General features: G+C 66.8%; 2 protein-coding genes and 1 non-coding gene across 9 annotated transcripts; 1 reads left to right on the forward strand and 2 right to left on the reverse strand.

Moving 5' to 3' along the window:
* Positions 1–109: 109 nt before the first annotated feature.
* On the reverse strand, positions 110–3,738 carry CDK5 (cyclin dependent kinase 5). 3 transcript variants are annotated; one of them, XM_030444285.1, is made up of 12 exons: positions 3,647–3,738; positions 3,415–3,503; positions 3,257–3,324; positions 3,106–3,166; positions 2,952–3,008; positions 2,766–2,861; positions 1,853–1,927; positions 1,679–1,775; positions 1,309–1,325; positions 1,135–1,195; positions 988–1,068; positions 110–608 (listed from the first exon to the last, which is right to left on the reverse strand). In XM_030444285.1, exons 1-12 carry the CDS (start codon positions 3,681–3,683, stop codon positions 331–333), a joined length of 1,017 nt encoding a protein of 338 aa, XP_030300145.1. In that variant the 5' UTR covers positions 3,684–3,738; the 3' UTR covers positions 110–330. The 3 variants fall into 3 exon arrangements, with proteins under 3 accessions (XP_030300145.1, XP_030300146.1, XP_030300147.1); XM_030444286.1 differs by having other exon boundaries at positions 1,853–1,921; positions 2,760–2,861; XM_030444287.1 differs by having other exon boundaries at positions 423–608; positions 1,309–1,378.
* Positions 3,739–3,941: 203 nt separating this feature from the next.
* Positions 3,942–22,819, forward strand: SLC4A2 (solute carrier family 4 member 2). Of its 5 annotated transcripts, XM_030444280.1 has the most exons (25): positions 3,942–4,166; positions 5,183–5,246; positions 6,839–6,951; positions 10,905–11,042; positions 13,370–13,547; positions 14,119–14,354; positions 14,473–14,597; positions 14,755–14,981; positions 15,302–15,438; positions 15,830–16,010; positions 16,095–16,230; positions 16,941–17,124; positions 17,203–17,317; positions 17,544–17,728; positions 18,336–18,549; positions 18,632–18,856; positions 19,222–19,370; positions 19,459–19,653; positions 19,802–20,032; positions 20,141–20,230; positions 20,588–20,754; positions 21,237–21,490; positions 21,594–21,763; positions 22,163–22,336; positions 22,447–22,819. In XM_030444280.1, exons 4-25 carry the CDS (start codon positions 10,983–10,985, stop codon positions 22,525–22,527), a joined length of 3,714 nt encoding a protein of 1,237 aa, XP_030300140.1. In that variant the 5' UTR covers positions 3,942–4,166; positions 5,183–5,246; positions 6,839–6,951; positions 10,905–10,982; the 3' UTR covers positions 22,528–22,819. The 5 variants fall into 5 exon arrangements, with proteins under 5 accessions (XP_030300140.1, XP_030300139.1, XP_030300142.1 ...); XM_030444279.1 differs by lacking the exon at positions 6,839–6,951; XM_030444282.1 differs by lacking the exon at positions 6,839–6,951 and having other exon boundaries at positions 14,485–14,597.
* Positions 22,820–23,575: 756 nt separating this feature from the next.
* Positions 23,576–26,400, reverse strand: LOC103525562. The gene is made up of 2 exons (XR_003987206.1): positions 26,316–26,400; positions 23,576–23,635 (listed from the first exon to the last, which is right to left on the reverse strand). It is a non-coding gene; the product is annotated as an uncharacterized LOC103525562 (transcript).
* Positions 26,401–26,406: the final 6 nt, after the last annotated feature.

Here is a 26,406-nt window from a genome sequence, read left to right on the forward strand (position 1 = left end):
CCCCCACCCCAACAAAAACAAGTCCCAGCCCTGGCTCCTGTGCTGATGGGGGGGGGGGCTGGGGGGTGAGCAGGGGGCCCAGTACCCCCCAGGAAGGAGGAGGCAAGGCTGGGGAGGGGGGAAGCTCTTTATGGAGGTAATAAACACGCACATACAGCAGCACAGTAGAAAAGAAATGGGGTGCCCCCCCCGGACGTCCCCCCTGGACCCCCCTGCCCTGTCAGGGAAGGGGCTGGGGGGAGCAGGGAGAGGAGTGGGGGGGTCCTGCCTGGTCCCGGAGGGTCCTGCCCCTCCACCAGCCTCGTGGCCCCGGGGGGGCTCTGCGGGGTCTCAGCTGCCCCCCAGGGCAGCCCCAGCCCCACCGCAGGGTTTGGGGTTGGGGGAGATGGGGGGGTCGCACCAGCCCTCCCCTTCCCCCCCAGCCAGGGCAGAGCGTTGGGTTAAAAACCTAATAAATAGGGGGGGCAGGGGGCTGCGCTGGGGGAGGGCTGCCCCTTGCCTCCCAGAGCCAGGGGGGGGGCTTAGGGGGGGCAGAAGTCGGTGAAGTAGGGGTGCTGCAGGGCTTCCTCTGCCGAGATCCGCTGCACGGGGTTGCACTTCAGCAGGTTCTGGGGGGTGGAGGTGGGGGGCTGAGGGCTTGGGGGCTCCAACACCACCCCACAGCCCCCCCGGAGTGGCGCGGGGAGCGGGTGCTCACCCCCAGAAGGAAAAAGGCTGTGCCCAGGCTGGGGGACACTGACGGGGGGAGACATGGGCAGGGGGGGACACGGGGGGCAGGGGTGACACAGGAACAGGGAGAGGTGGGGAAGGGGGGACACGGGGCTGGGGGGACAGAGGGACAGGGGCAAGGGAGGAGGGTGTAACAGAGGAAGGGGGGGACAGGGGAGCACAGGGGCAGGGGACACATGGAATGACATTGTCAGGGGGGACCCGGGGGTGAGGGGACCCGGGGGGGACACAGGGACAGGTCCCAGTGCCAGGTCTCACCTGCAGCAGATCCCTGCCGGTGGCATTCAGCTTGGGCACCACATTGACCAAGGAGGTGGTGGCGGGGTACATGGGGTAGGGCTGGGGACAGAGAGGTCAGCACGGGACCCCTCGGGCCCCCCCATGCTTCCCCGGACCCCCCCTCACCTTGTAATCGGGCAGCTTGGCCATGGCTGGCCACTGCTCCTCCGTGGGGGTGCCCAGCAGCGTGGGGACAGCAGCAGTCAAGGACAACCATGGGAAGGTCCTGTGCATGTCTGTGTGTCCCCTGCCTCGGGCAGAGGTCCCCCCAGAGCCCCCCCTGCAGCCCCCCAAGGATATCGGAAAATCCTCTTGAGCTGATCGTCCACGTCGTTCCCCGGGAACAGCGGCCGCCCCGCGTTGGCCAGCTCTGGGGGGGGGAGACCCCGGCACTGCAGCCCCCCCAGCCAGCAAGCCCACCCTCCGAGCACCACAGCCCCCATGTCGCAGCCCCCCATGTCACGGCCCCGCCCTTGCAACCCCCCAGTCGCAGACCCCTCATCACACCCGCTCTGTAGCACCCCCCTTTTGCAGCCCCCATATCGCAGCCCCTTTGCACCCCCCCATCGCAGCCCCATCACAGCCCCTGTCGCACCCTCCTATCGCCCCCTGTCGCCCCCTGTCGCCTATCGCCCCCTGTCGCCTCCTATCGCCTCCTGTCGCCGCCCACCTGCGAAGATGCACCCTGCCGACCACATGTCGATGGAGGTGGAGTACAGTTTGGCCCCAAACAACACGTCGGGCGGGCGGTACCACAGTGTCACCACCTGCCAGGGGACACCAGGGGGCTCAGTGATGGCCGAAACCCCCCCGGGACCCCCGCCCCCTCGGACCCCCGCCTCACCTCGGCCGAGTAGCAGCGCACGGGGATGCCGAAGGCGCGGGCCAGCCCGAAATCCGCCAGCTTCAGCTCCCCGTTCTGGGGGACACCCTGGGTCAGGGGACACTGGGGACACTGCGACCCCCCCCGACACACCCGTGGCAGTGGCAGCCCCCGTGCTCCGGGCCTCTGCCCCCTCCCACCCATCAGGGACACCCGCAACAGATGGAGACACCAATGGGGACCTACTGCTCCCAGTGTCACCCCTGTCACCCCAGTCCCCATGTCACCCTGTTCCCTGTCACCCCAGTCCCCATGTCACACTGCTCCTGGTGTCACCCCACTTCCAGTGTCACACTGCACCCCATCACCCCACTTCCACTGTGACCCCACTCCTGGTGTCACCCCAGTCCCAGTGTCACCTCACTCCTGGTGTCACCTTGGTCCCAATGTCACACAATCCCAATGTCTCCCTGTTCCCAGTGTCACCCCAATACCACTGTCACCCACTCCCAGCATCACCCTATTCCTGGTGTCCCTCTACTCCCATTCTCACCCCCCTTCCAATGTCCCCCCCCACTCCAGTGTCACCCTGCTGCTGGAGTCACCCCAATCCTGCTGTCCCAGTGTCACTCCACTTCCAGCATCACCCCTCTTCTGGTGTCACCCTGCTCCCAGTGTCACCCCACTCCTGATGTCACCCCACACCTGGCCCACCACCAGTGCCCTCCACTCCTGGTGTCCCCCTAGTCCCGGTGTCCCCCCCTCTCCCGGTGTCCCCCCAGTTCCGGTGTCCCCCCAGTCCCGGTGTCCCCCCCTCTCCTGGTGTCCCCCCCCAGTTCCGGTGTCCCCCCCCCAGTCCCGGTGTCCCCCCAGTCCTGGTGTCCCCCCCCAGTGTCCCCCCAGTCCCGGTGTCCCCCCTCTCCCTGTGTCCCACCCGGTTGATGAGCAGGTTCTGGGGTTTGAGGTCCCGGTGCAGGACGTTGCGGCTGTGGCAGAAGGCGAGACCCTTCAGCAGCTGGAACATGAACGACTGTGGGAGGCAGCGGGGGGGACATCAGCCCCTGCCCCCCCGGGGACACCCGGGGCCAACCCCGGGGACCCCCACCCAAGCCCTCTTCACCTTGACGATCTCGGGGTCCAGGTCCCCATTGCAGCTGTCGAAGTATTTCTTCAGGTCCTATGGGGCGAACAGCGGGAGGGGGGAGCGAGGGGGCGGAAGGGGGGGGGGGGGTCTGGGGGGTTGGGGGGCAGTGCCCCCCGGTACCGGTTCTCACCTGGTCGCAGAACTCGAAGACCAGGGTCAGCTTCTTGTCGCTGTGCAGGACATCGTGCAGCCTGCAGGGGGGAGACCGGGACCCCTCAGCCCCCGCCCCCTTCCCCGGGGACCCCCGGAGGGGGTGCAGCCCCCCACCCCCCGCCCCTTGCCTGACGATGTTCTTGTGCTTCAGCTCCTTCAGCAGGCAGATCTCCCGCAGCGCCGAGCTGGGCACCCCCTGCGGGAGAGGGGGGTCACAGGGAGCTGTGCTGGCGGGGACCCGGTACCGGAGCCGGTACTGGCCCTATCCCCCCCAGCACCCCCTCACCTCGTCATCATCGTCCAGCCGGACCCTCTTCAGCGCCACGATCTCGTGCGTCTCCCGGTTCTTGGCCTTGAACACGGTTCCGTAGGTGCCTGCAGGGAACCGGGCACCGCCGTACCGGGTCACCGAGGAACCGGTACTGGTACCGGCACCGGGACCCGCCCCCGCCCCGGCACCAGCCCTCCCCCCCATCTCCCCGCACGGCCCCACACTCCCCTCACCTCCCCCCCCGCACCTTCCCCGATCTTCTCCAGCTTCTCGTATTTCTGCATCGCTCCGGTCCCGGTCCCGGTCCCGATCCCGATCCCGGTCCAGGTCCCGGCCCCGCCGCCCCCCGCCCCGCCGCACCTCCCGGCAGCCCCCGCGGCCCCGCCCGCCCCCGCCGCTTCCGCCACCCCTCCCGGCAGCTCCCGCGCCGCCCCGCACCGCCCCGCTTCCGCCACACCCCCGGGATGGCACCGCCCCCGCATCCCCGCACCCCCCCCCTCCCCTCCGCACCCCATCGGTTCCGGGTTCGATCCCCGCCTCCGCCCCTGTCGTCCTTAACTCCCAGCACCGGGACGGGGATTCCCTCGCAGGGCTGCTGCGGGAAGGGTGGCCGCGCACACCCGCCCTGTGTCGGTGCGGGTGCCGGTGCCGGTACTAGTACCAGCAGAGGTGCGGTCCCTCCCGGTGCCCCGCCCCGGCGCGCTCCCGCTGCCGCCGCTCCTCCCCGCGGGGCCGCGCAGACCCGCCCGGCGCGGCGGGACCCTCCGGTAAGCGGCTGGGCGGGGGCGGCGGCGGGAGACGGTGCCGCGCTGGCGCCCGCTGGAGGCGGCGGGGCTGGGGGGTGCGGCCGGTGCCGTCCCAGTGCCGACCTGGCACTGTCTCGGTCCCGTCCCGGTGCCGACCGTGCCCCGCCGGGGCTTTCCCCAGCTCCCTTCCCGCTGTGCCCTGTTGGTGCTCCCGGTCCCGGTTCTCCCCTCTTGCCCCGGGCTGGGACTCCGGGTCGCTGCACCCACCCGCCGGCTCCTCCCGAGGCACCGAGTCCCGGCCCGGCCCCGCTTCCTCCCGCTGACACCTCGGGTACCCCCTGTGGGACGGGGGGAGGAACTCGGGGGGGTCACACGCCGGGTCCCGGAGAGGGGAGCGGGGGGGTCCGGGAAAAGGGGGAGACACGATCCTGGGACCTCTGGCTCCCTCCACCATCGCCCCTGGCAGCCCGCCGGGACCCCCGAGGATCCACCCACCGGGACCACCCGGGCTACTTCACACCTCTCCCGATCCCCCAGGACCCTCCGGGAACCCCCTTTGGACCCGCCCATGACTCCCTCGGACCCCCCTCCAGACCCCCTCCGCACATCACATACTATTTCCAGACGTCCCCTGTGATCCCCCCTCCCCGAATTCCCCCAGGACCCCCCGGGCTCCTTCAGAGCTCTTCGGACCCCTCGGAACTCCTTTGGGACCCTTCCGGGTTCTCCCAGGACCCCTTAGACCTCCTAAGGATCCCCTCAAGACCCCCTCAGACTCCTTCTAGACCCCCCCACCGTCTCCCTCTCCCCCCATCCCACCCCTAGCTCCCCCGGGACCTCGCACCTTGGCCCCCTCCCACCACTCCCCCCGGCCGGCTCCAGCCACCAGCCTGGTTCTGGCTCCGTTCCCGCGCCGGATCCGGCTCTCGGGGCACCGGTTCCACCCCCGCCCTGGGCTCACACCCCCCCTCCCTCACCCTCCCTCTTTCCAACCTTCCTCATCTTTATTATTATTATTAATTATTTTATTTCCCCAGTGAGGCGAGGCTGTTCCATGCCCTTCCCGCCCAGCTCCTGAGCTCGCCGGATACCCCTCGGCAGGTGAGGACACAACATGGTGGTGACACACCAGGAGGAGGTCCCCAAGAAATTGGGGGGGTCCCCAATGAATGTGGGGGTCCCCAAGGACCGGGGGAGTCCCCAAGGAACAGGGGCGTCCCCAAGGACCGGGAGTGGGGGGTCCTCAGGGAACGTGAGCTGTGTCTTCAAGAACATGGGGGAGGGTCCCCAAGGAGCAAAGGGGTCCCCAAGGAGCAGGGTGGAGGGGTCCCCACATGGCACGCGGCGCTGGCATTTGGCCGCCATGTGCGGTGTGGGCTCCCCCCCCCTTCCCCCCCTCCCCCCCGGCTTGCGAAACCTTTGCCAGGGGTGGTGGTTGAGCAAGGGCCGGGCACGGGTCCAGCCCCGCTCGTGGAGCTCCCACGGGCCGCTGGTGGCCGTCCCCTGGGGTCCCCTCCCCACTCCCGCTGCCGTGTCCTTCGGGGTCGCTGCACGGCTTCAAGCGGCTGCCGGGATGTGATCGCCCTAATGGCACCGGCGGCTCCAGATCTATCCCCCCCCGCGCCCCCCGGCACCGCTGGAGACGTTGGGGACACAGGGAGGGGGGGATGGCAGTGTTGGGGACAAGGGGGGGTAGCAGGAAGGTCCTCCCCATCCCCGTCTGTAGATGTGATACCCCGGGGGAGCCGTGGGTCAGTTGACACCCCGGGGGTCCAGGGGAATCCTGGGGGGATCTCCTAGGGGATCCGGGGGGGGGGGGGGAGGGAGGGGTCCGGAAGGGTCCCAGGGGAGTTCTGGGGGAAGTCTCGGGGTGTTCTGAGCCCTGACGGTTGTAGGGGAGTCGGGGGGGTCGCGGGGGGGTCTGAACGCCTTGCAGGGGACTTCTGAGGTGTCCAGAGGGGGTCTGAGGTGTTAGAAGGGGGATTCTAGGGAGTCTTCAGGAGATGCCAGGGGCGGGGGTGCTGCTTCAATCCCGTCAGAGGGAGCCGGGGGCCTCAGGATCGTGCCCCCATTCCCAGAGCCCCCCGTCCGGCTCCAGGAGCCCCTGGGCTCCCCCCCACCCCTCCAGGAGTCCCTGAGGTGTCAGCGATGGGAGGGAGGGTGTGAAGCAGGTCCGGTGGGTGGGGATGTGCTGACTCCCCCCAACCCCGGTAAGGGGAGGGGTGGGTGGGCTCTGTTGAGCTGTGGGTTGCGGTGGGGAGGGGGTCGTGGCGCAGCCCCAGCCCTGTCATTAGCGGTGGCCGCAGGGACCGGGCTGGCAGCCCGGGGACACCAGGGGCGCCAAGGGGGGACACACGCACACCACACACACACACACACACACACACACACACACAGCCCCCCCCCCTCGCTCTGCCCCACCGAAGCCCCCCACCCCCGGGGGAGTGCCGTGTGTCCCCGCCTGTCCGCCGGCGGGGATGGCCCGGCGGGTGCCCGCCCCGCTGCCCAGAGGTGGGGCTGCCCCAGGAGCCCCCCCGGACTTGGCAGGGCCGCGGTGTTTGGATGCCATGGCCTGGTGCCGGGCTTGCCGAAACAAAGCCTCCCGCCGCCGGCCCTCCGTTCATCGGGTTGTTTTTTTTTATTATTATTTTCTGTGTTTTTTTTTCCCTTCCCCTTCTCCCCGGTATAAAAAGCGCCCGGCGCCCGGCAGCCCCCGGCACGGCGGGGCAGAGCACAGCAGCCCCCAGCCCCACAGGGCGGGAGGAGGGGGTCCCCGGGGACACAGAGGGCAGTGTCGGGACATGGGGTGAGTGGGGCAGAGCCCGGGAAGGCGGCGGGGAGGGGGGGTGGCAGCTGCCAGGGACCAAGGGTCGGTCCCCGGGATGGCACAGGGCACAGCCTGGCACGGGGACAGACCCGGGACCGGGGGGAAACCGGCGGCTGGGGGAGGCAGAGGACACTCGGGGGGGGGGGGGTCCTGTGCCACTCTAAGGGGATTGGTGCCACCAAGGGGGGTCCGGTGCCCCTCGAGGGGGGGTTTGTGCTACTTGGGCGGGTCCCGTGCCACTCAGGGGGTCTGGTGCCACTAGGGCGGGGAGGGATCAGTGCCACTTAGCGGGGTTGGTGCCACTGGGGGAGGGATCACTGCTACTCAAGGGGTCTGGTGCCACTCGAGGGGGATCGGTGGCACTCGGGAGGGTCCTGTGCTACTTAGAGGTGGGGGGGATGGGGAGGGGGTCTGGTGCCACTTGGAGGTTTCAGTGCCACTTGGAGCAGGTCTGGTGGCACTCGAGGGGGATTGGTGCCACTTGTGGGTGTCTGGTTCCACTCAGGGCGTTCTGTACCATTTGAGGGGGATTGGTGCCACCTGGGGGGGTGTCCTGTGCCACTCAGGGGGCCCAGTGCCAGTCGGGGTGCCTGGTGCTGCATGGAGGGTCTGGTGCCACTTGGGGGGGTTCTGTGCCACTTGGGGGAGGGGGTCTGGTGCCACTCTGGTGCCACTGTGCTACTCGGAGAGTCCTGCTGACCTGGGGGGGGGGGGCTGGCCCAGGGTCCCTAGGGCAGCTGCTGCTCCCCCCACCCGGGAGTTGTCCGTGGGAGTGGGTGCAGAGCCGTGATTCACCCGCCGGATCTGGTGGTTTGGAGGTCGTGGGGTGGAGGGTGCAAGGGGGGGGGGGTTGTGTGTGAATATTTTTGGTGGCGGTTTCGGAAGTTTCAGCGTTTCTGCCAGGGTGGGAGCGGTGGTGTTGCTGTTATCCCGGCCCAGTGCCCATGGGGGGCTGCGGGCCCCCACCCTCTCCACCCCCGGGTGGGCATCCCGGGGGCAGCTGTACCATGGGGACCCTGTGGAGTTTTGGGGGGGCTATGTTTGAGACGCCGGGTTCGGGGTGGCCCTGCCGGTGTCCCCAGCCCCGGTGGAGGAGCCCGAGGATGCCTCCAGGGAGCAGGGGGACAGACCTGGGGGGCACAGACCCCCCGGGGCAGCTGTCCCTGGGCTGTGGGGTGGGGGGGATGTGGATGGGGTCCCTCACCCCCTGGGTGCTGTCCCTGTCACCTTGGTGTCACCAGATGTGGCACGGTGGTCACCTCCAGCCTCGCCTCTGGCTGTGGGCACAGACGTGGGTGACACATGTGTCCATGTGTGTCCTTTAGTGTGTCCCTCTGTGTCCATGTGTGTCCCTGTGTGTCTGTGTCCCCATCCCGCCATGGGGACCTGCGGATCCCCATCACTGCCATGCTCCCCCTGTCCCCAGCCCCGGTGACACGGTGTGAGGGGACACAGTGCTGCCGGTGGCACGGGGCTCCCTCCCTCCCCCCCATGGAGGGCTCCTGGCTCCGTGGTGCCGGTGGGGACATTGCGGCATTGCCGGGCTGGGGACACCGGGCTGTGGAAGGGCTGCCGGTGGCATTGCCTTCCTAGTGGTCTCAGGGGCTGTGGGGCAGCCCCACAGTGGCATGGGGCCGGGCTCTGTGATCTCCCCAGGGGATCTGGCGGGCAGGCCGGGGCCGGTCCCAGGAATGTGAGCGGGGCAGCGGTGGGAGCGGCCGCGCCGGCACGGGCAGTGGTGACCACCAGCGGGCAGTGGCCTTGGCAGCCACCAGCCACAGCCCTCCAACAAGGGGACATTGTGCCGGGAGAGGGAGACCACGCGTGGGATGCCGTGGGACTGGCAGTGGGGCTGCTGCCATCCCATCATTGCGTGGCACAGCCGGAGCATGTAGCCGTGGGCCAGAGCAGGGGGAGCTGCTGGCTCCTCATCCCTCTCCCCCAGTTTCCCCTGCATCCCCCCACCCTGGGCTGGCTCTCAGCTCCTCTCGGGGGGCTGGCACAAGCCGTGGGGCTGTTGCCAGTCGGTGTGTTGTGACTCAGCTGCCCCCGTGGAAAGCAGAAGTGTCCCCACGGTGCCCTTCACCCCACAGTGCCTGTCACCCTTTCCAGGGTCAGAGCACGGTGTGTGCCCAACACAGCCCTGCCTGGCACCGTGGGGGTGAGGGGCAGGGACTCCAGGACCCCCCGTTTTTGGGCGGTGGGCTGACCCCTAACTGGGCTCAGAGCTTCTCTCTGAGAACAATCCCAGAGTGTTCCCCGGCCCTAATCCCCACAGATTAATCCCAAAAAGCTGCTTAGGGCTGGGGCCGAGCCCCCTCCCCACAGCGGCCACTTTGGTGGGATGGGTGCACCAGGGTGGCACCAAATCTCTGCTGGGCAGCCCACCACCTCGGAGCCCCCCACTTCTGACACTCAGCCCCCTCCTCCCCCCCGTGCCTCACTTGCTGGTCCCAGTTTCAGGACTGGGGAGACACCTAGGAGTGTGGGGTACGCTGTGTCACCCAGTTTGGGGGTTCTGGCTCCTTTTTGGGGTGTGTCACCCAGTTTCGGGGTCCCGGATCCTTTTTGGGGAGGGGGCATCCACAGTGCTGCCCTCCCCTCTTCTCTGGTGTGACTGGAGCCATGCCAGAGCCGAGGGGGTGCACCCCCCCCCCCCAATTATACCACTATGGGATGAAGGGATGGGTGGGGGTCCCCACCCCCATTCCAGGGGGGGTTCCCCATTCCAGGAAGGTGTTTTTGGAGGAGGAGGAGGAGGGCGGCGGGGCAGGAGCGATTAATCTGAGCTGCCTGGGTTGGAATGTGGCTGCGCTGGCTCCGGCCCTGGAATGGGGAGCGGGGATTAGGGAGCAGCCGGAGCCAGGTAGTGCCTGAATATTAAGGGACGATTTGGGGCAATTTGGGACAATTTTGGGAGGCCATGACCACGGGGATGACATCCCCGGGGTGACACCAGTGACAGTGACGGTGACAGCGAGCAACCCATGTGAGGCACAGTCACCCGTCACGTGTGGCCACCTCCAGTAGCCATAAACCTCCCTCCGGTGGCCACCAACCCGGCACGCCGGTGCCGGAGGAGCTGCCGTGGGGCAAGTGTGGGGTGAAAGTGGTTGGGGAGGGGGCATGGGGGTGGTTTTTTTTGGGGGTTGGGACGCATTCTGGCTCCTTGCCTTCACCCTGCGGGGCTGGGCGAGTGCCCGGGGTCTCACCGGGGGGGCTCTGGACCCCCTCCCGCCAGCCCGGCTCCGGTCCCCTCCCGGAGTTTGTCTTGGCCCCCGCTCCCCCCGCCCACCCCACGCCAAGACAAACCAGACCGGAGCCGGCACTGCCCGCACCGCCCCCTTCCCCCCGGATTCCCCCCCCCGGGCAGCCGAGGAGGGCAGACCCCCACCCCGACCCCCTTCCCGTGTCCCTCCCCAGGCTGCCAAGGAGGGGCAGACCCTGGTCCTGACCCCTCTCCAGGAAGGGCAGACCCCCACCCCCCTGCCCGTGCCCTCCCACTGACCCCCCTCCTCAGGGCGGGCAGACCCCCACCCCGATCCCCCATCCCTTGCCCGTGTCCCTCCCTCTTTGTGCTGCCAAGGAGGGGAAGACCCCGACCCTGACCGCCTAACGCCCTGCCCCCCAGGAGGAACATCCCCCCCCCACCTCCTGCCTGTGCCCCCCCGGCACCCCAAGAAGGGGCAGACCCCGACTCTGAACCCCTAGCCATGCCCCCCCCGGCCCCGAGGAGGGGCAGCTCCCCAATCCCCCTGCCCATCCCGCACCCCCCCGGACCCCAAGCAGGGGCAGCCCTCCAGACCTCAGCTCTGTGCTGCACCCGGCGCTGGGGAAGGGGACAGCGGGTGGTGGCATCTCCCCTAGGGCATCGCCACTGTCTCGGGCTCCCCGTTCGTGGCTTTGACCCCCTCTCTGTGTGCCCCCCCCAGGTTATGCTGCCCCGACAGCGTCCCCTGAGCCCCCGCGAGAAGGAGAAGGGCTAAGCCGGGGGGTCCCGGGGCAGCGCCATGACCCACTCCCCGGTGTCCTCTGAGATCCACCACATCGTGTCCTCTGCCTTCCAGAGCGTAAGTGACACCGCGGGGGGGACACGGCCACGAGGTGGGGACACAGCCACTGCTGCAGGGTGCACGGCTGCCACGGTGGGGTTGGGGACAGGGCCACCACAGGGGGGGACAATGCCACCAGGGCTGGAGGGGACAAGGGGCTGTGGCACCAGGGTGGGTGGCCACTGGGTGCTGGCAGAGCCATGTGTCCTCTTCCCCGTGACTTTGTCACCCATGGGTGGCCACCGGGACCACTGTGGCCTCGCCAGGGCTGGCAGGTCCCTCATCATACTGGTACCTGGACAGGGACACGTGTCCCCACCAGGTCACAGGTGTCCTGGGGGTGACAGGGCACATGGGGACACGGGACATTAGCAGGGACATGGTGCTGGCATGGCACTGGCCACCAGTGGGGACCACCATGCCATAGCATGTGTGTGAGGACACACAGAGCACATCTGGGGACACACGGCACATTTGGGGACACAGCATACGAGGGGACACAGAGCATATGAGGGGACACACACTGCATGTGGGGATGTGACACACATGAAGACACAGGTGACACGTGGGGACACACATGGCACATGTGAGGACATGGCATGACCCACGGAATGTCCTGAGTCTGTTTGTTCCCTGTCACTTTGGGGGTGCCACATGCCAGCTGGAAGTGGGGGAAGTTGGGACTGTGACCCAGCCCTGGCCGTGGGGAACCCACCCCTGGGGTTCCCCCCCAGTCCCCTCCTCCTGCTGCCCCCACTGCCCTCTGGGGCTCTGGGACCTGCCCCATCCCAGGGGAGTCACAGAGCAAGGACGTGTGTGTCCCCAACGTGGAGTGCTGTGAGGGGGGGTCGGCAGTGGAGCCCCGGGAGGGCAAAACTCCCCCTTACGGGGAGGGGGGAGAGAACATTACCGGGGGGGTTGTGGTGCAGCCCGTCCCGTGCAGTGCTGGGGAGTGTAGTGCATCGGAGGGGGGGGCAGTGGACAGAAGGGGGGGGGCAGTGGACAGAAGGGGGGGGTCGTTGTGCAGCCGTGAGCCTGGGTGCGTTCCCAGCCCCCCCCCCGTGCATAACCAGAGGATGGGGGGGAGGAGGCGGGGGCTGTGTGTGCCGGGGGGGTTGCAGCACGGGGAGGGGGGGTGTCGGGAGGTCAGTGCACTGCCTGGGGGGCGTTGCCGGGGGGTGGGTGCAGTCCCGGGGGAGGGGGGGCAGGGAAGCCCGGGGGGGGTCCCGGGGCGGGGGTGTCCGTGCATTATCAGGGGGTCGGTGCAGCCAGTCCAGGGGGGTCGGTGCATTCCCGGGGGGCCCGGTACATTACCGGGAGGTCGGTGCAGCCCGGAGGTGCCGATGCCTGGGGAGGGGCCGGCTCTGCCGATGCCGCGGTCGCCCCGGTGCCCTCCGCCGCCGCTGTCACCTTGAGGCGGGCGCGGGGCGGCTCCGTCAATATTTGGCGAGGCCGAGAGGGAGCCGCCGCACCCCGCACCCCCCCGCACACCCCCCCTTGCTGCCCCCATCCCCAGCCGGGCCGGGCCGCCCCGATAAAGCGCTGCGGGAGCTGCGGCGGGAGCGCGGCTCCGCCATGACTCAGGTACCGGCCGGCGGGGACGCGCTCCCCGCACCCCCCTGCGTACACCCCAGCACCCCCCTTCCCCCGCACCTCCCATGCACCCAAACTCCCCAATGCCCCTTTGCACCCAGCCACCGCCCCCACCCCCCCAGCACCAACCCGAGCACCCCCCAACACCCTGCACCCCCCTCCCCTCAGACCCCTCCTCATTCCCGCACTCCCATCCCCTGCACCCGTCCCCAGCACCCCCGCATCCTGCACCTACCCCCCCCGACCCTCCCATCCTCATGCCCCCATCTCCCTGAACCCTCGTCTGCAACCCCCTCCAATGAATTCCACCCCTCCCTCACTCCTGGACCCCCCTGCACTCCCCTCACCTTCTCCCCACCCCCCTCTGCACCTGCAGCCGCTTTGACCCCCCAGCCCCCGACTGACCCCCCCCCAGAATAAGGAAGTACAGGGGGGGTGCAGGGGGGGGTACATCACCAGGGGACAGTGCTAGGGGCACACGGGGCTGGGGGGGCACATGAGGGGTTGCATGGTTGGAGTGGGCTGGGGGTATGGTGGTGCTGGTGGTGCTGGTGGTTTCAGTGGTGCCAGCGGTCTCAGTGGTCCTGGTGATGTTGGTTGTCCCGGTGGTCCCGGTGGTCCTGGTGATGCTGGTGGTCCCGGTGGTTTTGGTAGTTCCAGTGGTCCTGGTGGTCCCGGTGGTGGCGCTGGTGGTCCCAGTGGCCCCAGTTGCCCCAGTGCTGTGGGCGGTACCGCTGACCCGTTTCCCGCAGCCCGAGCAGGAGGTGCCGGGTGCTGCCTCTGCGGCCTTCGGCCCGGCGGCAGAGGAGGAGGAGGAGCGGGACCTGAACAAGGCTCTGGGCGTGGAGCGGTTCGAGCGGATCCTGAGTCAGGCCCGGCCCCGCGGGCCCGAAGAGCCTGGGAGATGCTACGGAGAGGAGGACTTCGAGTGTGAGTGGGGCGTGGGCACAGGGCGGGGACCACCACACACCAGTGACCCCCTGAGACAACCCCCCCCATCCCATCCCATCCCATCCCATCCCATCCCATCCCATCCCATCCCATCCCATCCCGAGACTGCCGACCCCCACGATCCCCCCTGACCAAGCCCTCTGACCCCCCAGAATAACCCCCCAGACCACTACTCCCCCCTAGACTGACTGCCTGTTGACCCCAGACCACCACCTCCCCCCCAGACCAACCCCTCTGAGCCCCCAGAACACCTCCCCAGGCCATCGAACCCCCAGAATGACCCCCTGTCCCCTGCGGACCACCCCAGACCACCACCTCCCCCATCCCACCAACCTTCCAGATACCCCCAGACCACCTCCCACCCCCCTAGACCACCCCTACAGCCCCCCCCCATCCCTACAGACCACCATCCCCCCAGACCAGCCCTTCAGACCACCCACCATCCCCATAGAAAACCCCCAGACCCTCCTCATTCCTTCAGACCTCCCCCCCCTTCCCCAGACCCCCCTATGCCCTCAGCCCACCCCCCTGAGCACCCCCCTCCCTGCAGACCACCGCCAGTCCTCCCACCACATCCACCACCCCCTCTCCACTCACCTGCCCCCCGACACCCGCCGCAAGAAGGCTGCAGGGGGTCCCAAGAAGGGGAAGAAGCGGCAGCGCCGCGCCTCGGTCCCGGGCGAGACCCCCACCATCGAGGAGGCCGAAGAGGATGAGGAGGAAGCGGGGGACACCGAGACCGAGCGCTCGGCCGAGGAGCTGCGGCAGCCTGAGCCCCCTGTGCAGGTAGCGGGGGGGCGATGCTGGGGATCCCCACCCCTAGCTCGGGGAGCTACGTGGGGGGCTCTCAGGGGGCTCTCCTCGGGGGTCCGCAGCAGCCGGTTCCTCCCGTGCCCCGTCTCAGTTCTTTCTGCAGGAGGATGAGGTGACCGAGCGCCGGGCCGAGGAGCCCATACCCCCCCCAGCAGTGCCTGGAGACCCCCCCCAGCCCCGGGGGTCCGCAGCCCCTCAGGAAACACAGGCTGGCAGGTGAGAGGGGCTGGGATGCAGTGGGGCTGGGGGGGGGCAGGTATCCCCCTTCACTGCCCCATGGTGGGGTTGGGGGGCATACAAACCCCTCTAGCTGCCCTGCAGCAGGGTTGGGGGGCAGAGGGGGGGTCAGCTCTGAGGTCGGTGCCTCTTGCAGCCCCGATGTGGAGCAGGGCCGTCCGGCGGAGGGGGCGTCCCCCACGGTATCAGGGTCTCCGGGACGCCCCCTCCCCAAGGGGCAGCCGGGGCACCGCAGCTACAACCTGCACGAGCGCCGCCGGATTGGGTCCATGACTGGGGCTGAGCAGGACCGGTACCAGAAGGTACCAACTGATGAGTCAGAGGCCCAGACCCTGGCATCGGCTGACCTGGACTACATGAAAAGTGAGGAGGGGGCACCCGGGGGATGGGGGGGCTGCTGGCACAGCAGGGGCTCAGCTGGGCACCAGGAGGGGGACTGGGGGTAACCCTGTGAATGTGTGGGGCTGGGGGCAGTGGGTCAGCTCGGGGGATCACCCCATGGGGCTGGGGGGACTGGGGGCACTGTGTAAGGTCTATGGGTGCTGTGGAGCTGGGGACCACCCCATGGGTGCCATGGGGCTCTGGTGGTCCTTACTGGGCACCAGCTTGGGGCTGCCAGCCCACCATGCCCCCCACCTTGTCTGATCACCCCCCTACCCTCTGGCTGTACCCCCCCTGCCCAGGTCACCGGTTCGAGGATGTCCCAGGGGTCCGTCGGCACCTGGTTCGGAAGAGTGCCAAGGGGCAGGTGGTCCATGTCAGCAAGGACCACAAGGAGCCCAGCACCCGGCACCGCAAGCAGGACAGGCAGCCACACGAGGTGGGGGACACGGGGCCCCAGAAATCAGGGGGGGGGCTGGCAGCTGGGGGGCAGCAGGGATGGGGGTCTTAGTGGATGGAGGGGTGGCAGGGATGGGGGTCCTGGTCAGCAGGGTAGGTGAAGGCTGAGGGTCCCAGCAGCCAGTGGGCTGCCAGAGATGGGGGTCCCAGGGGAGTGTTAAGGATGGGGGTCTTGGGATATGCCCAGGCTGAGGGTCCTGGGGGATTTCAGGGCTGGGGTTCCCAGAGGGTGCCAGGGCTGGGGGTCCCGTTGCAGCAGAGGAGCTGGAGGGCATCTGAGGAGCAGGGGGTGGGCTACTGGGAGGAGGGGGCTGCCTGTGTCCATGGGGAGAGTCCGGGGGGTCCCGATGCTGATCTGTCTGTGCCCTCAGGTCTTTGTGGAGCTGAACGAGCTGGTGCTGGACAAGAACCAGGAGCTGCAGTGGAAGGAGACGGCGCGATGGATCAAGTTTGAGGAGGACGTGGAGGAGGAGACCGACCGGTGGGGCAAGCCCCACGTGGCCTCCCTGTCCTTCCGCAGCCTCCTGGAGCTCCGCAAGACCCTGGCCCACGGTAGGGAGGGCACTGGCCCAGTGGGGCTGGGGGAGGGTGGGGGTCCTGGCCTGGCTGCCCTCAGCACCCCCATCCCTCACCCAGGGGCTGTGCTCCTCGACCTGGACCAGAAGACGCTGCCGGGGGTGGCCCATCAGGTGGTGGAGCAGATGGTGATCACCGACCAGATCCGGGCTGAGGACCGGGCCAACGTCCTGAGGGCACTGCTGCTCAAACACAGGTGAGGGGGCAGCCCCACACAGGGGGATGAACCCCCTGCATCCCACACAGCCCCCCCCAGCAGGGCCGGGAGGGGATTGTCCCCCTCTGGTCCCCTCTGGGGAGACCCCCCTGGGGTAAAGCTGGGTCCAGCTCTGGGGTCCCCAGCAGCAGAAGGACACGGAGCTGCTGGAGCCAGTGCAGAGGAGGCCCTGGAGCTGCTGGGAGGGCTGGAGCAGCTCTGCTCTGGAGCCAGGCTGAGAGAGTTGGGGGTGTTGAGGCTGGAGAAGAGAAGGCTGCAATGGGGAGACCTTAGAGCAGCTTCCAGTGCCTGAAGGGGCTCCAGGAAAGCTGGGGAGGGACTTGGGACAAGGGCCTGGAGGGATGGGAGCCTGCGAGGGGGAAGGGTTTGGAGCTGGGAGAGGGGAGATGGAGAGGAGATCTTGGGCAGGGAGGGAGGGAGGGAGAAATTCCTTGGGGTGAGGGTGCTGAGCCCCTGGGTGCCCAGGTTGCCCAAGGAAGCTGTGGCTGCCCCATCCCTGGCAGTGCTGAAGGTTGGATGGGGCTTGGAGCCCCCTGGGCTGGGGGAGGGGTCCCTGACCATGGCAGGGGATGGAATGAGATCATCTTAAGGTCCCTGCAACCCAAACCATTCCATGATCCTGTGGCCATGCCAAGCTGGTGGCTGCTCTCCCTTGGTGCCTCCACCAACACCCCAGCTTTGTCCCACAGCCATCCCAGTGACGAGAAGGACTTCTCCTTCCCCCGCAACATCTCAGCTGGCAGCCTGGGCTCCCTCCTGGCCCCCCACCACGGTACCAACCACGTGGCTGAGGGCTCCGAGCTGGCTGTCACCGAGCCCCTCATCGCTGGCCACACCGCTGAGCTGGAGGCACGGGTGGAGGTGGAGCGGGAGGTGAGACCCCTCCCCAGTCCCCAGCCTCCCTCCCACCTCCTCCTCGGGGGGCCCTGACCCCACTCTTGTTCCCTGCAGAGGGATGCCCTGACCCCCCCGCCCCCCGCCGGCATCATTCGCTCCAAGTCCAAGCATGAGCTGAAGCTGCTGGAGAAGATCCCAGAGAACGCCGAGGCCACTGTGGTGCTTGTGGGTACGGAGGGGTGGGGTCCGGGGTGGGGGGGTGTGCTGGGCTCCTGGGGACACCCCTGATGCCCCACGGGGACACCCACACCCCACAAGGACTTCTGACACCCCATGGTGAATCCCAGCTCCCTGTGGTGACCTCCATGTCCCACACTGACCCCCACACCCCGTGGTGACCCCCATGCCCCGCAGTGACCTCTGGCACCCCCTGGTGCCCCCCCTGTGTCCCCCAGGCTGTGTGGCATTCCTGGACCAGCCCACCATGGCCTTCGTGCGGCTGCAGGAAGCGGTGGAGCTGGACTCGGTGCTGGAGGTCCCCATCCCCGTGCGGTTCCTCTTTGTCCTGCTGGGGCCCAGCAGCACCCACATGGACTACCATGAGATTGGGCGCTCCATCTCCACCCTCATGTCCGACAAGGTGAGGAGCATCCTGCCTGCCTGGTGTCCCCGTGGTGTCCCCAGGCAGGTGCTCTTCACCACAGCACCCCAGGGTGGGTGAGGCTGTCAGGAGCTGAGGGCTCATCCCCTCCAAGCTCCTGCCATGGCCAGGGACACCTCTCCTCCAGCCCAGGTTGCTCCAAGCCTCATCCAACCTGGCCTTGAACACCTCCAGGGAGGGGGCAGCCACAGCTTCTCTGGGCAATCTGTTCCAGAGTCTCAGCACCCTCCTGCTGAAGAACTTCTTCCTAAGATCCAGTCTAAGACTCTTCTTCAGTTTAAAAACATTTCCCATTGTCCCATCACTGGACCTTGGATAGGGGTGATGGTTGGACTTGATGATCCCAGGAGTTTTTTCCAACCGGAAAGATTCTATGAACTGGGTGATCTTTAAGGTCCCTTCCAACCCTTGTCATTCTATGGTTGTATGATTTCTCAAGCCTGTTGAGGTCCCTCAGGATGGCATCCCTTCCCTCAAGACAGTCCAACCCCACCACACATCTCGGTGTCACTGCCAGACTTCCTCAGGTCGCCCTCCATGCCCTTGTCCGTGTTGCTGACCAAGATCTCTCCCCCTCGCCCCCCAGCAATTCCATGAAGCTGCCTACCTGGCGGATGACCGGCAGGACCTCCTGACAGCCATCAACGAGTTCCTGGACTGCAGCGTGGTCCTGCCGCCCTCCGAGGTGCAGGGCGAGGAGCTGCTGCGCAGCGTCGCCCACTTCCAGCGGGAGATGCTGAAGAAGCGCGAGGAGCAGGAGCGGCGGCTGCTGCTGGAGCCGAAGTCCCCCGAGGAGAAAGGTGACAGCACGGGGGGGCCAGGGGGGGTCCTCTGCCCAGCGCGGGCCGTCTGACGCTCGCCGTGTGCCTGTGCCCCCCGCAGCGCTGCTGAAGCTGAAGGTGGTGGAAGGGGAGGAGGAGGAGGAGGACGACGATCCCCTGCGGCGCACGGGGCGGCCCTTCGGGGGGTTGGTGCGGGACGCGCGGCGGCGGTACCCGCAGTACCTGAGCGACTTCAGGGACGCCCTCAACCCCCAGTGCATCGCCGCCGTTATCTTCATCTACTTCGCTGCCCTCTCGCCCGCCATCACCTTCGGGGGGCTGCTGGGTGAGGGGGGGGGCACGGCACGAAGGGGGCTGGGGGGCACGGCACGGGGCATGACACGGCATGTGGGGGGGCTAGGGGCATGGCATGGTACAGAGGGGCCGGGGGGGGGGGCACATCACAGAGGGGTCTGGGGAGCATAGCATGGGGGGGCTGAGGGGCACAGCATGGGGGTCTGGGGGAGACATGATCGGGGGGATGCAGCAGGGCATGGCATGGGGGTCTGGGGTCCTGCGTGGCAGGGCGGGGCTGCAGGTGTGGGTGCTGCTAGAGGGAGCGGGGAGGATCTGCCCAGGGCTGTGTCACCATGGACACACACACACGATGTCCCTGTCCCCCGGCTGTGCCTGAGCCTGTCCTGCCCGCAGGGGAGAAGACGCAGGACCTGATCGGGGTGTCGGAGCTGATCATCTCCACCTCGCTGCAGGGCATCCTCTTCTGCCTGCTGGGCGCCCAACCCCTCCTCGTCATCGGCTTCTCGGGACCCCTCCTTGTCTTCGAGGAGGCCTTCTTCACCGTGAGCATCAGGACCGGGTGCTGCTGGGCAGACACCCCTGTGGCCATGCCTCCTGTTGATGTCTGTCTGTCTGTGTCCACCTGTGCAGTTCTGCACTTCCAACGAGCTGGAGTACCTGGTGGGGCGCGTCTGGATCGGCTTCTGGCTCATCCTCATTGTGCTGGTCATGGTGGCCTTCGAGGGCAGCTTCCTGGTGCGCTTTGTCTCCCGCTTCACCCAGGAGATCTTCGCCTTCCTCATCTCCCTCATCTTCATCTATGAGACCTTCTCCAAGCTGGCCAAGGTGAGTCAAGTGGGAGCTGGGTGGGTGGAGGGATAGAGGGATGGAGGGATGGAAGGAGGGAGGGAGAGCTGCATGGATGGATGGATGGATGGACGGATGGACAGTCTGGGGACCGGGCAGGGTTGTCCTGAGCCCGGCGCTGCCACAGATCTTCCAGGAGCATCCCCTGCATGGCTGCCTGCGGGCCAATGGCTCAGCTGAGGTGGAGGCCAGCATGGCCAACAGCACCAGCAGAGCCAACGGGACGGGCAGCCGTGGCAGCAGCAAGGTGACGGGGCAGCCCAACACGGCGCTGCTCTCGCTGGTGCTGATGGCCGGCACCTTCTTCATCGCCTTCTTCCTGCGCAAGTTCAAGAACAGCCGCTTCTTCCCGGGACGGGTGCGTGGGGCAGGAGGGACGGCCCGGGGGTGAGCCCAGCTTGGGGGGCAGGGCTGGGCTGGGGGAGCACAGCTGAGGGGCTGCCCTGATGCTGCTCCCCCTCCCCAGATCCGTCGGCTGATCGGGGACTTCGGGGTGCCCATTGCCATCCTGGTGATGGTGCTGGTGGACTATGGCATCCAGGACACCTACACACAGGTCAGCACCCCCCAAGCAGGACTCCACGCCCCCTGGGCAGAACCCCACACCCCCTGAGTAGGATCCCACACTGCCCCAAGCGGGACCCCACATCCCCAGAGTGGGATCTCACACCCTCAGCTGTGGAGCAGTGGCTCCAGCGTGGCCCCACTGTGGCACCTGCCACGTGGTCATCACGGGACATGCCACGTCCCCACCATGGGTTGCGCTGTGTCCCCACCGTGTCCCCACCCCACATTTCCTCTCCCCACATTGCTGCGACCCCAGCAGGTCCTGGTGCCTCCGGTGCTCCCCCCATGTCACCCCCAGCCCCGGGGGAGCTGTGCAGGGGGCAGAGCTGGTGTCCTCCCCTCACAGAAGCTGAGCGTGCCCAGTGGGTTCTCAGTGACGGCCCCGGAGAAGCGGGGATGGGTGATCAACCCCCTGGGTGAGCAGAGCCCCTTCCCCGTCTGGATGATGGTGGCCAGCGGCCTGCCCGCCATCCTCGTCTTCATCCTCATCTTCATGGAGACACAGATCACCACGTGAGGCCAGGGGGACCAACGGGGGCAGGGGGGCTGAGCTGTACCATGCTGTACCATGCCATGCTGTGCTGTGCCGTGCTGTGCCAAGCTCTGCCTTGCCATGTGATGCCGAGATGTGCCAAGCTGAGCTGTGCTGAGCTGTGCTGTGCCGTGCCAAGCTGTGCCATGCCATGTGATGCTGAGATGTGCCAAGCTGAGCTGTTCTGAGCTGTGCCATGCTGTGCCATGCCATGTGATGCTGAGATGTGCCAAGCTGAGCTGTGCTGAGCTGTGCTGAGCTGTACTATGCTGTACCAAGCCATGCAGTGCCATGCTATGCTATGCTATGCTATGCTATGCTATGCTATGCTATGCTATGCTATGCTATGCTATGCTATGCTATGCTATGCTATGCTATGCTATGCTATGCTATGCTATGCTATGCTGTACCATGCCATGCCATGCCGTGCTGTGCCATGCTGACAGGCTGCCCTTGTGCCCAGGCTGATCATCAGCAAGAAGGAGCGGATGCTGCGGAAGGGCTCGGGGTTCCACCTGGACCTGCTGCTGATCGTGGCCATGGGCGGCTTCTTCGCACTCTTCGGGCTGCCCTGGTTGGCGGCCGCCACCGTCCGCTCCGTCACCCACGCCAACGCCCTGACTGTCATGAGCAAGGCCGTGGCCCCTGGGGACAAGCCCAAGGTCCAGGAAGTGAAGGAGCAGCGGGTCACTGGGCTGCTGGTGGCCTTGCTGGTTGGTAGGTCTGGCCCTGACCCCTCCTTGTTTCCTCGGGGAGATGGTGGCTGTGGGGAGGGGGTCTCCCCCTCGCCAGGCCCCGCGTGTGACCCCGCTCTGGGCAGGGCTGTCCATCGTCATCGGGGACCTGCTGCGGCAGATCCCGCTGGCCGTGCTCTTCGGGATCTTCCTCTACATGGGGGTCACCTCCCTCAATGGCATCCAGTTCTATGAGCGCCTGCAGCTGCTGCTGATGCCCCCCAAGCACCACCCTGACGTCTCCTATGTCAAAAAGGTTTGGGAGGGGGCTCTGGGGGGTGGGACCATCGGCTGGGGCAGCAGATAGCCTGGGGCACCCTTGGGTGGGGGCACTCGTTCAGGGGCCGGGGCGTCAGGAAAGCTGCACCGGGGTAGGCAGACCCTGGGAGGGCTGGGGGGTACAGGTCCTGGGGAGGGGGGGCACACGTGGGGGTGGGAGGGAAACATTCGGATCCATCTGTGCCTGGCGTGGAAATGGGGAGGGGTCCAGGAAGGCTGTGCCCAGAGTATGGGGGTGGGATGGGGGGGTCCAGGTGTGCCCAGGTGGGTGAGAGGGGGTAGCCCAGGGTTGGGGGTGGATGTGGGGGTCTGGCAGTGCCCAGGATGGGGGTCTGTGGTGGGGTCTCTGCCCCCCCCTGACGCTGTGCCATGCCAGGTGCGGACCCTACGGATGCACCTCTTCACCGGGCTGCAGCTGGGCTGCCTGGCCGTGCTCTGGGCCGTCATGTCCACCGTGGCCTCCCTGGCCTTCCCCTTCATCCTCATCCTCACCGTCCCTCTCCGCATGTGCCTGCTCAGCCGCCTCTTCACCGACCGAGAGATGAAGTGTGTAAGTACCTGGGCTGGGGGTCCCGGGGGGGTTCCCCAGGGCTGCCATGGCCTCGTGGGGGGGTGTCAGGGGGAGCCCCCGCTGCCCCCCCAGCCGCTGTCTCCCTGCAGTTGGATGCGGCTGAGGCCGAGCCCATCCTGGACGAGCGGGAAGGGGTGGATGAGTACAACGAGATGCCGATGCCGGTGTGAGCATGGACCCCCGGCTGCGCCCCTCCTCACAACCCTCCTGTCTTTTTGGGGGGAGGAACACCTGCCAAAGAGTCGCCGGCTGCAGCCCGGCCCCCTCCCCGGGGACCCCCGCGCCCCTTTGCACGGTACAGGGCCGGGCTGTGCCTTCGGTCCCCCCCACACCATGGGGCAGAGCCCCCCCTGGTCAACCCCAACGGAGCTGGCCCTGCCCCAGACACCCCCAGGACACCCCCTGGACAATCAGGTGTTAACTAAATCTCACCGTGTTTTATTTAACATAATCACTTCAAAAGCAATAAACACCTTCAGCCCTGACACACCAGGCTGGGGGGTCCCCGTGGTTGGTGCTGAGGGGTCCCAGTGGCTGGTGCTGGGGGGGGGAGTGAGCTCCATGCACCCCACGAGTAGCAGCATCCCCTGCACCCCTGGGGTGCCTGTGCCTGCCTGTCTCCCCCCCTGGCTGCTGGGGTGGGGGGCACGGGGGGCTCTGTGGTCTAGCCGCTGCCTTGTACTAATAAACAGAACAGACTTTGCAACTTTTCACCAGTTTTATTGTAAATTTAACCCCTGCTCCCCAGCACCCCCTCCCCCCCCTCCTCCTGTGCAAACAGCCGCAGCCCCCCCCACGCCCACAGGACCCCCCCCCAGAAGGGAGGGGGCAAGCCCAGCCCTCCCCCCCAGCAGTGGTGTTGGGAGGGGCACAGGGACCCCCAATGCCACCGAGGGGCCAGGCCCCCCCGCAGCGACCTGTGCAGACAGGGCTGGGGTGGCGGGGACAATGTGGGGGGGACAGCGAGGGACCTCCCCCCCACCCCCCAGCACCCAAACACTCCCCTACCTACACCCCCGTCACGTCACACCCCCCGCTAATGGCAATAAATATCTCACACTACCCGGCCCCGTGCCGAGGAGCCCACGGCCCCCCACACCCCCCCCGGGACAGAGGCAGCTCCATCGCCCACCCAGGGGACAGGGGCTGCGCCCATCCCGCTGTGACCCCCCCTGCCCAGGTGTCTGTCCCTCAGAAGCGCAGCTCCCTCAGCTTCTGCCGCAGGTAGTGCTTGGCCTCATCGATGCCACTCACCTTCTCCAGCTCTGTGTAGGGCAGCTGGAAGGGGACGGGGAGACACTGTCAGAGCAGCCCCCCTACCACCCCCACCACTGCCATCATCTCACCTCCACCATCACCCCCACCACTGCCATCATCTCACCTCCTCCACCACCACCCAGGCACTCTGGGGCAGTGACAGCCAGGGGTGGAGAACTAGGACTCAAGACCCCTTCCAAGGGGCAGCAGAACAGCACTGTCCCTTCCGAGGTGGACGAGGGCTGTGGAGGAGCAGAAAGGCCCCTGCTCCATGTCCCACCACCCCCTGGGCAGGGGGAGCTCATCTCACTCCAGCTTGGCCCCGGAAAGGTACAGCCAGGTCTGCTGGGGAGGGGGGGGATATGAGCCCCTGGGTGCCACCACAGCCAGGATGGGCACAGCAGAACCACGACTCTGGAGTAGCTCACGCACCCCCTGACTTTGGTCCCCAATCACCGACCCCCAGGAGAGACGAGGAGCCACCCCCAGCCCTCAGCACTGCCACAGCTCCTGGGGGCAGCCTGGGCAGGGGGCTCACCATCCTCACAGGTACTTTCCCCTCAGATGTCCTCTCCATCTCCCCTCTCTTGGCTCAAACGTCCCCTCCATGCTGACAGCCCGGCAGTGTGCCAGGCCCAGTGGGCAGCCCGGGCCCGGCTCAGCCCACGCGGCCCCAAACCACGCCAGGCAGCGGCCACACGCCCCGGGAGCGGGGCCAGGGCTGATTAGTGTCCTCATTAGTGAGCGGGCAGCCCTGCCAGGCTGCGGCTGCCACCGGGACACCCGGCGGTCACAGTGCCCTTTGGGGGACAGGAACGTGCTGAGGAACTGACCCAGCAGAGCTGGAGACCCAGCAGGGACCACCCGAGGGGAAGGGGCTTTGTAGAAAAGGGAGAGGGGGTCCGGGTGGGCAAGGGGGACACTGGCAGCAGCCCGGGCTGGGTGAGGGACAGCAGCAGGGCAGGGAGCCAGCCCGAGGCTGGTGGGACACAGGAAGGTCCAGGACACATCAGAGCAGAGCCATGGGGAGGAACCCTGAGGAGGGGCTGGCAGAGCTGGGAAGAATGGACCAGGCCATCAGCAGAGTCAGGTTAATGGTTGAACCTGATGACCTTAAAGGTCTTTTCCAACCAAAATGACTCATTCTGTGTAACTCTGACGTCATCTCATCATGCAGACATCCAGGGGGGGCTGTGAAGCCCCCACCAGAGCAAGCAGTTGCTAATGATCTGAGTGTCAACGGCAGGAGAAATACAAGAAATTGGCTGAAGACACTGGGTCTGTTCAGGCCTGAGAAGAGAAGGCTCAGGGGAGATCTGACCATGTTCAGTACTTAGAGGGGGCTCCAAAGCAGCTGGAGACTCCCTGGGTACAAGGAGTCCCATGGACAGGACAAGGGGCAATGGGCACAAGGTGCTCCTGGGGAGATTCCCAGTGGACACCAGAGGAAAATTTGTCCCCCTGAGGACAGTCAGACCTTGGAATGGTCTCCCAGGGGAAGGGGTGGATTCCCCCACTTGGGAAAGTTGGAAGTCTCAGCTCCATGGGTGCTGGGACACCTCAGATCAACAAGAATATGAGAAGGGTTGGGGCAGATGGGCCTTGGGGTCCCTTCCCAGCTGAGACTCTGTGACTCAGTGCACAGCCACAGGACCAGGCAGCAGGCACGGGCCTCAAGGACAGGAAATACTTCTCAACTTTCTGGAAAAGCCCCACCCCATGGAGGTAAAAAAACCCCAAAGTCTGGAGCAGCTCACCCAGGAAGCAACCTGACCTGAGGCGTTTGAAACTGGACTGGACCTTGCACTGAGCAACCCGCCCAGGTTGGGCTGACCACCTCCAGAGGCTGCTGCCAACCTCAGTGATCCCCTGAAGGTGCCAGGAGAGAGGAAATAAACCCTAAACGAGAAGAGCAAGAACAACACCCAAGCAGTGGAGCAGCTGCAGCTCAGGAAGGCTCTGGACTGCCCAGGGTTCTTCTCAAAGGGGTGTGTGAAGAGAATGGACCTCTGGAACCAAGAGGGCAGAGGAAGGGAAACTGCAGAGCTGCTCCTTGGTGGCACTGAAGCCAGCAGCACCACAGCAGGGGTTGAGAACAAAGAGTCAGCACTGCCTGGAGCTTCCTGGCACCCGCTGTGGTACAAACAACAGGCTTGAAGAGGAATGAAAGCCTCACAGAGGAGAGGATCCAAAGCTGCCCAGACCTGTGCCCTGGTGCAGAGTTCCAGGACTATCTGTGGTCCCCATTCCACAAGCTGTCTCATGGGTCCTGGATACCTCAAAACAGCACCTCCTGAAGCTCCCAAAGAAACCTGAGGACAACTGGGATGGTGGTGGTGAAGCCTCAGGGGCTTCTGGGCTTGCAGCTCTCCCCCCAAGACCCTCTGGAGCTGCCCCCCAGTCCCCAGCCGCACTGAGGGGTTCAGCTCCCTCACCACCACTCCCAGGATGGCAGCACCGGGGACTGGGCTGAGCTCTGCCCCCCACCCAGGGGCTGTCCCCTCACCCCTGCTCTCCACCAGAGCACCAGGGCTGGTCTCGCCCCCAGAAGAAATCCTGGGGTGAGGTGAGGTGAGGGTGGGCAAAACGGAGCCAAGGGGATGAGTCCCTGCTGCCACCAGGATGTTCACAGGGGGATGGTGGCTCTGCCCCTCTGCCTGACCTGTCCCACGGCCACGGGGAGGGGCAGCCCCCCACTCACCTGAACCAGACAGTAGCCCAGCAGCCGCAGGTGCCGGTCCCTCATGGCTCTGGAGCCCACCAGGATGTCAGAGTTCTGGCAGTAATGCCAC

The sequence above is a fragment of the Calypte anna genome, chromosome 2, assembly GCF_003957555.1.
Source record: "Calypte anna isolate BGI_N300 chromosome 2, bCalAnn1_v1.p, whole genome shotgun sequence".
NCBI classification, from domain to species: domain Eukaryota; kingdom Metazoa; phylum Chordata; class Aves; order Apodiformes; family Trochilidae; genus Calypte; species Calypte anna.

Excerpts from the sequence above, each read along its gene's own strand:
- SLC4A2 (XM_030444280.1), top strand. The coding sequence starts at position 10,983 with ATGACCCACTCCCCGGTGTCCTCTGAGATCCACCACATCGTGTCCTCT. Across the intron at positions 11,043-13,369 it reads TGTCCTCTGCCTTCCAGAGC|CCCGAGCAGGAGGTGCCGGG; the intron begins GTAAGTGACACC and ends CGTTTCCCGCAG. Across the intron at positions 14,598-14,754 it reads CAGGAAACACAGGCTGGCAG|CCCCGATGTGGAGCAGGGCC; the intron begins GTGAGAGGGGCT and ends TGCCTCTTGCAG.
- CDK5 (XM_030444285.1), bottom strand. The coding sequence starts at position 3,683 with ATGCAGAAATACGAGAAGCTGGAGAAGATCGGGGAAG. Across the intron at positions 1,776-1,852 it reads TGCGCTGCTACTCGGCCGAG|GTGGTGACACTGTGGTACCG; the intron begins GTGAGGCGGGGG and ends GTCCCCTGGCAG. Across the intron at positions 609-987 it reads CCGGCAGGGATCTGCTGCAG|AACCTGCTGAAGTGCAACCC; the intron begins GTGAGACCTGGC and ends TCCACCCCCCAG.